Source organism: Pygoscelis adeliae, unplaced genomic scaffold (genome assembly GCF_000699105.1).
Source record: "Pygoscelis adeliae isolate BGI_AS28 unplaced genomic scaffold, ASM69910v1 Scaffold45, whole genome shotgun sequence".
Lineage (NCBI taxonomy): Eukaryota > Metazoa > Chordata > Aves > Sphenisciformes > Spheniscidae > Pygoscelis > Pygoscelis adeliae.
The window spans coordinates 5,915,761-5,923,517 of NW_008825114.1; the positions used below are offsets into that span (position 1 = coordinate 5,915,761).

Genomic DNA, 7,757 nt, shown 5'->3' on the forward strand with positions numbered 1-7,757 from the left:
ACCATCCCTGGAAGTATTTAAAAGACGTGTAGATGCAGCACTTAGGCACATGGTTTAGTGGGCATGGTGGTGTTGGGTTGACGGTTGGACTTGATGATCTTAGAGGTCTTTTCCGACTTTAATGACTCTATGATTCTATGATTCTATGCCTCTACATGGTACTGGAGAACACCTATTGCCTATTTTGGAAAGTAATCATAAACACCGTTGGTAAGGGACGTGATAGGCACTATTTTTCTCTCAGTAACACACAAATCCTACAAAGTATCCTGAAACTCAACAAAGCAAACTGCTGACTTGACCATAAAACTCTTCAGGAAACTAGTAATCAGTCCCATTCTTCCTGTTCCTACCTACCTCCTTCCCAAACCCAACTGTATGAGTGTTTCACTTAATGATCCTTAAAGAGACAAAATGTGTTGTCCATCTTGGTAAGAGTTTGGACCTGGGCTATTATTTTCTGTTGTTACAGGCGTTTTACTAGTTAGACTGGATTTTTTAAACCCCAGCACATAGGGGTTCAGAGCCTCAGCCTCAGCTGGCAGATGCATGGTCTGAGCTCAAGAGGAAAGAAGAAAGGTGTCCTTTGTCCCCGGACTGACTATGCATCAACCTTATCCCTGAGCAACCTTCAGGCTTTTCTGGATGATTCCACTTGTCAGGGGCATAACAGAGTAGGCAGATACCAGCAGGACCCAGCAGGCTTTTGGCTGTTCTGTCAGCAGCAAGTTCAAAGAAGTGGCCTGTGAGCTCCTCCAGCAACTTTACAGAGACAGTTTTCCCTACTAAGGGGTGTAAATGGGCTAGTCATTGCTGACGTTGTCAGTGTAGCCTGTGACTGAGGCCTCCGTGGCACAGTGGTGTAAAAGCAGCCATGCCCAAACCCTGTGCCTGGGCTAGAAATATGTACTAAGCCTCTAAAAACTGCCTTAAGGGCTAGAAAATGAATTCTGGGCCCAAAGAGCCTTGAGAAGAGAATTTAATGAAAAATGTGCTCTTTTCTCAGCTTTCATTCTCTGAGCGGTTTTCAGTGACTACTATGGGAGGCTGAGGCACTCAGCACCTTCCAGGATCACACCCTAAATGAACCAAGCCATTGTTGCCTTTTTTTGGTCAAATACATAAAGACCTGTTGACACCAATGATCCTGCAGATGGTGCACGTATCTCCTCCCTGACCTGTTCTCCTTTATCTCACAGATGGATGGTAACATCATGGTCTCCTTGCACACGGAGCTGCAGTGGAGGCATCCAGATGCGGCGAGTGACATGTCAGCGCCTGACAGCAAAAGGCAGCTCTGCCCCAGTGTCAAATGAGGCTTGTGCCCAGCTGTCCAAGCGCCCTGTGGACACACAGAACTGTAACAGGCAGCCCTGTGTTGAGTGGGTAGCCTCCTCCTGGGGCCAGGTAAGGAACCAGCCAGCAGTCCAAGGACAGCCTCATAGTGTGGGCTAGAAAAAAAGTGACAGAAAATGAAAGGAGTCATTTTGCACCCTGGTATCTTTAGGTTATGGTCTGCAGGCTTTTGAGGAGGCAACTAATTTGCTCAGCTCTTTCAACTCCATATTTCATGCACTGCATGCTTGGATTTCTGTAGCTTCCTGCGATCCCTAGAAACGCTGCTTGTGAACAGGAGTTTTACTGCAGACCCATGTATCATCCCCAGTGCAAAGTTCTGCAGCTCCTCTCTATAGTGACAGGTGACGCATCTGGGAAATAGTCTTCTCCAAGTCTTAATTCCCCTTACCACCCAGTGAGTGTGTTTCAGTTTTGGCTGGCAGGAGTCAGGGCTGATGACTGTGATAGGTTTGGGGTGGGGGAGTTGCATAATAACCCAGTTTTACAAAGTTGCTGATGTTGCCTGAGAATGCAAAAAGGCGGGAGCTTTCTTGATTTGCTTCATGACGAAAAGCAGAATGGAGGGCTAAAAGCATTTTCAGACTCCTTCATGCTGTTCTGCATACATGAAGAAGTTCATGCATGCAAATTATCTCCTTGCAGCTTCGTTCAATGATCAGATGTTAAAAAGCTTCACTCCATAAATACCAAATGTTCCAAGTATTTAGAGTTAAATCACTTTATTGTGGGAATCCACAGAAGAGTTTTGTCTTTGTCTCTCTGTGAGCTATGAGGTTTCCTGAAAAGACACTTGTCAATATGTAGTCAATTATAACCTGGCACCAGTCATTACTATGTGCTTTCCTCCCTTTTCTCTCCACTCCACCTTGACTGAACCATATGTGAAGGTTGATGAGTCCACCACAGTCCAGACTTAGGGGTAGAAACTCATAGATTTTAGCCCAAAGATCTCCAGAGTGGTGATTCACACTAGGGTATAGCATTCCAGGGTGCATGAGACACAGGGTTAAAACCACAGAAGCCAATTTTGCTAGAGGTTAAAGCCAGAAACCAATACTACTTTAATATCACTTTTGGTGAAATAAACATTTTCAAAGGGAAAAAGAAAAAGCAGGTTGGCAAAACCGAAGTAGTCATACATCTAATTGAAATTATGAGTCAGGTAAACGTATAGAAGCGAGGCTTCTTACCATGCAAGAAGCAGCTAAGAAAATAATAACCCAGAGTAGTAACTGTCAGTCTTGACACATAGTGAGCTATCATGAAATATTTTCCTCCTTTTCTAATTAGCATGTGGTAAGTCAGTTTGAAAACAAAGGCAAATGCTATCTCATTGTATTAGAGGTTAGAGTAATACGATAGTTTCTTACTAATAACCACATGCGTTCTGTATTTGCTTGGGGCATATGTGCTTAATATGCACAATACATTGCGCTGCAGCAGGTTCTTTTACAATATTGGTAGCAAAAAGTGTCTTCAGCTACTAAATCTTGTTATTGTCCACTACTTGAAAACAATTTCATTTAACTATTGCCCGTGTACTTTGGAAATTTCTCTCATGAAAGGTGACTGAGTTATTGTATTACATGTATGAGTAAAGCTTGGAATTATCCTTTTATATGAAAGAAGCAAATTGTCACTCCCTGTGGAATTCCAGATAAGGACTGGATTATCCTTACAAAAAGCCAATTACCTCATCCTTATTTTGTAGATCATTATGGGCTATATTGTTCCCCATTACATCATACTCAGCTGAGACAATCAAAGAAGTCTGAATTAATTTGTTACACCTAACCTCTGTGCGTTATAATATAACATTTCTTCTACTTAGCTTAAAAAAAAAACCACAAGTCCCACACGATTCTGTACAGCTCAGTCTCCAAGCCAGAAGACTGTTATCTAATTACAATTAGGAAGATATCACTGGCTTAGTGGCTCAGTGGATCAATGATCTTCTTGGTAGTATCATGGGATATCAGCTCCCTGTTGCCCAGGTGTGGTGACCAACTTTCCCAACTCACAGAGAAAATAAACAGACTACCTACTCTACCCCTACCTCTACAATGAATTCCTTTCCTTCATTTAATGTTAGTGGCATTTTGATCTCGACTATGTAATCCCATAGTGTTTTAAAACTAGTGACTCAAGCTTGCTGGTGATGAGGACTGCTAGCGCCTGCAGATATTGCAGAAGTGCTCCACATACTTCAATGAATGACATTTCCATCCACCTTGCTCAACCAGGAGGTTGACTGGGAGCAACTGAAAACCTGGCAGTCACTGCTTCTCTCTCCCAGTTGTCAGGGAGGGAAGAAATAGCAGTGGGAAGGGAGTATTATGTGAGCAGTGCATGGTACTGTATAATAGAGCTCCTGTTGATGGGGGGCAGAGGTGGCAGAGGGATCAGTCAGCAGCCCTCCCCTGGCAAAAATTCCTCCCTCATACTAAGGTCCCTTTCTTCAACCCTCAGTCTGTTCTTGAATATAATTTCCAGATACTTAGAAAAGAAACTGTTTCCTAACAGTTGATATAATTTTGAAAGAACACAAATACATGCTTCATACCTATAGCTAATTATGATTTAATCAAAGGAGAGGTTTAAAAGAGTTAAACAGTCAGCATGTGATTGGTAAGCTTGAATAGGTTAGGATAAGCTCAGTATTGGAGCAAGCTTGCAGATCTGCTGTGTTCGTCGTGCTTGCTGCTTTTGTTTATTGTCCTGCAATGCTTTTAAATTATTAAATGGTGTGGAATATGTTCTTGGTTCAATGCATTCTTGGTTATTAACTATTTGCCCATAAATTGTCACAGTACAAGCTGCAAAATGTACATTAAAAGGACTGTGTTGAAATTTCCTGCATGGACGATAGGCTCTTGGCTAATGACATGAGAGCATTTTATTTGCCGTAACAGATGTATTTAAGATTGAACTATTGAAGAGGAGCAGTAATGAAATCTACAGAGCAGATATAGAAATGCAGTTTTAATGCTGCTCGAGGAGGGTGAGGTAGGGCAGAAGATGACTGCACACTCAGCATTCAAAGCCTGCAGAGCTGCATGAAGTGTTTGAAATCTCAACAGTCATTGCACGGAAGTATGCATTTTATTTCACCAGCAGTCTTATAAAAGGGGAACATGACCTGCCTTTTACCTCCCTTAAGTGATTTTTCTGTGTTTGCAGTGTAACGGGCCTTGCATTGGACCACGACTGGCTGTACAGCACAGACAGATATTTTGCCAGACCAAAGATGGGACTTCTGTGTCATTGGATCAATGCAGTGCCTTACCAAGGTAGGACAGGAATCCCTTATGTCTGAAACTACTACCCTTTGCAGAGATGTTGAATGGACTAGTGACTTAACTGACTACTTTTGGGTTTCCCCTATGTAACGAAGAGGTCATGCTGCAACCCATACAGTTAAATGGTACAAATCTCACCAGGCTTAAGCCCAGGCTTCATTATTTGTTCCTATGAGCCCCAGAAAAAAACACTTGTTGACCAACAACTGGAAAGTCTTCTGAAAATTAATATAATTAGCTCTTTGGCTCCCACTCATGTATTTTCATTATCAGTGTGACAAATAGGTGGGAACCAAGTGTACCTATGCATCTTCTGTGAGACTGCATTGAAGGGAAAAGGAGGGTTTCAGGGAATCAGTTTTGTTCCCACTGGCTGCAAAGCCATAAAAAAGTTACAGAGCCCTGCTGGGTCTTACTGGTCGCCACTTCACTCATTGCATCTTTTCAGTGGACCTCTGGTTTGGCACTTCATGGAGAGGACATTTCGGCCAAATCCTCAAGTAGTACAAATGGTCATTTAGCTCCAGTAGTGCTATACCAGTGTGTGCCTGCTGAGGGTCTGGTCCTTGAGTGCAGTTACAAACTGCCTTTCAGTGTACTGGAGTTACCCCCACTTGCACCCGTTGAAGACCTGACCCATATGGTGCTCTGAGCGAATTATGTTTGGGATATGCAAGGCTTGCTGTCCCTGGAGCTTGCATGACACCTGGAGCAGCGTGCACTTGCTCCCTGGGCAGCATGGTGACAGGTCACCCCTCCCTCCTTCCTGCCCACAGGCCTTTGAGCACCCAGAACTGCTGGACTGATGTCTGTGGCGTGCACTGGAGGGTCAGCCTGTGGACAGTCTGCACGGCTACGTGTGGAAACTATGGCTTCCAGTCCCGGCGCGTGGACTGCGTGCACGTCCGCACCAACAAGCCCGTGCTGGAGCATCACTGCACCTGGAGGCCACGGCCGGCAAACTGGCAGCGCTGCAACATAACACCCTGTGAAAACAGTACGTTGCTGAGAGGAGGGGAGGCAGTGTGGTGCATGGGGGCGGAAAGAAGGCAGAGCCATCTCTCAGAAATGCAGCACTGAACCTTGCAGCTGGGCATCCTGGGGAACCTCCAGCCTGAACATATGCAAAATGCGGTGTCAAAAGCTCAGTGCTCAGCGCCTCAGGGGGAATGGTGCCCATTGTGGTTTGTTGGTGATGGTGTTAGCGCTGGGATTGTGTCCCCTTGCTAATAGCATGTGAAATGGCTGATGCAGTCTTAACTTTCCAATAATGGTGCAGACAGAAAGAAAAACACAAGTCACAGACTGCTGGCTATAGTTAAAATACAGTAAGTCTAAATCCAGTGGGTAGGTTGATGATGGGAATTCCTGGAGTGGAGGCTGCTTGCTTTCAGGTGGCAAGCAACTAGTTGGGCCTGCCAAAGGACTAGAAAGGTTACAGATATTAAAAAAAAAAACAAAAAAGAACAGATAATGTGCCTCTTTGGAAACGATGCCCCACTATGGCAATGTCCGCTTGGGAAACAGCAGGCAGGACAAGTATAAATCATGATCTTTTCATTTGCCCCGGCTCCCACTTCACGTGCTGATTTTGATGGGCAGATCCTATCCTCCAGGATGCAAGCTGGTTGCTGTGCAATTGCCACAGAAGCAGCAGCAGAATCTGCCTGTGCTTGCTTATGGCCACACCAGCTCTGACGCTCCCTCTTGGTAAAGGCAAAGTGGACTCCATAGGTCCAAACCCATGAGCTGAGTTTGGGGTTCCCTAATGGAAGTGGAAGGGCTGAGGGAGCTTACAGGTACCAAGCAAGACCTTCACTGTCCCTCCAGCCTCTTCCTGCTATATAAAAAATGTCCCACATCTAGACAACAGTGGAGTTATTTGGCACAGACATTACTGGACAGGGCTGTGCAACTGCTCTGTGATGATCCCCTTTCCAGCCTTAGCATGGGAAGTGGAAGTCCTTCAGGCAACAACACACCCAAGGTCTTGAAGGGATACTGGACAGTTTTCCAATCTGGAACTCAAAAGCAGGAGGCTGCGGGCCTTAAAAACTGTCCAAATGATACCAGGACCTAAGTCCTAGGGGAGTTTAAAAAGTGTCTTAACATCTCCACCCCGGGCTGTGTTCTGCGACACAGATGTGAAAAGCACAACACAACACCTGGTCAGCCAGGCTAGCACTCCTACACATTGTCTCTTCAAATGCAAAAGGTTGGCCAAAGTGCCTTTGAGCTACTCTGTTAAAATAAGTTTCCAGTTTTATTTACTACTTCATCTTTGGTTTAACAACTGTTATGAAACTCCTAGAGCCTCCCTAAAATGCTGGTAGATGACAAACTGACAGAGTGTTGGAGCAGCCTCAGAAGCTGGTGTATCCCCAGTCTCTGAAAGTAAGGGCTGCCCACCATGTTCTCCTTTGAGCCTTTGGCTGCTTGAAGTCCCCGCTCAGTCTTTGCAGCAAGTCAAGCTCATGAGACCTCTCAACACAAAGCTGTCTTGGTCCCCCTTTCAGCCACCCCATGAAATGTTCTCAGGTAAGAAATCCTTCTTTCATTGCTTCAGCATCATTTCTCCTTTTTGTTTCCCCTTCGGCAGTGGAGTGCAGAGACACCACAAGGTACTGTGAGAAAGTGAAGCAGCTCAAACTCTGCCAGCTCTCCCAGTTCAAGTCACGCTGCTGTGGGACTTGTGGAAAAGCTTGAAGACAAAAGCAATGAAAATGGAGGAACAAGGGGATCACAGCCTTTGCTTCATTGAGGCAAGGACTTTTACAGAAAATATAAATGGAATGGAATTCTTTTTTTCATTTTATTTATTTATTTCCCTTTTAAAAAAAAAAAAGAAAACCTTTTACCAAATCATTTTTGTAAAGGGACTTGACAAGTTTTCCCTTCTATGAATCTGGGAGACAGAATGCAGCAAAACACGGTCATGAGGGTAGACCACAAAGAGTCAGTGAGCCCCACGCCACCAGCAATGGGCCTGAGAGGAGTGGGGCTGCGCCATAATCCATGTACATGCCTGGGGATACACCAACGGACAGATGGGGAAGTGGATCACAATAAAAACCTAGCATTACATTGGACGACCACAAT

General features: G+C 44.7%; 1 protein-coding gene across 1 annotated transcript in view; it reads left to right on the top strand.

Moving 5' to 3' along the window:
* Nucleotides 1-7,490, top strand: part of ADAMTSL1 (ADAMTS-like 1) — a 468,861-nt gene extending 461,371 nt beyond the window's left edge. The window contains exons 27-30 of the mRNA XM_009328162.1: nt 1,200-1,407; nt 4,540-4,649; nt 5,435-5,655; nt 7,258-7,490. Coding sequence (XP_009326437.1) covers nt 1,200-1,407; nt 4,540-4,649; nt 5,435-5,655; nt 7,258-7,364 — 646 coding nt within the window. The 3' untranslated portion in view covers nt 7,365-7,490. The remainder of the gene's footprint in view (nt 1-1,199; nt 1,408-4,539; nt 4,650-5,434; nt 5,656-7,257) is intronic.
* The last annotated feature ends 267 nt before the right edge of the window (nt 7,491-7,757 follow it).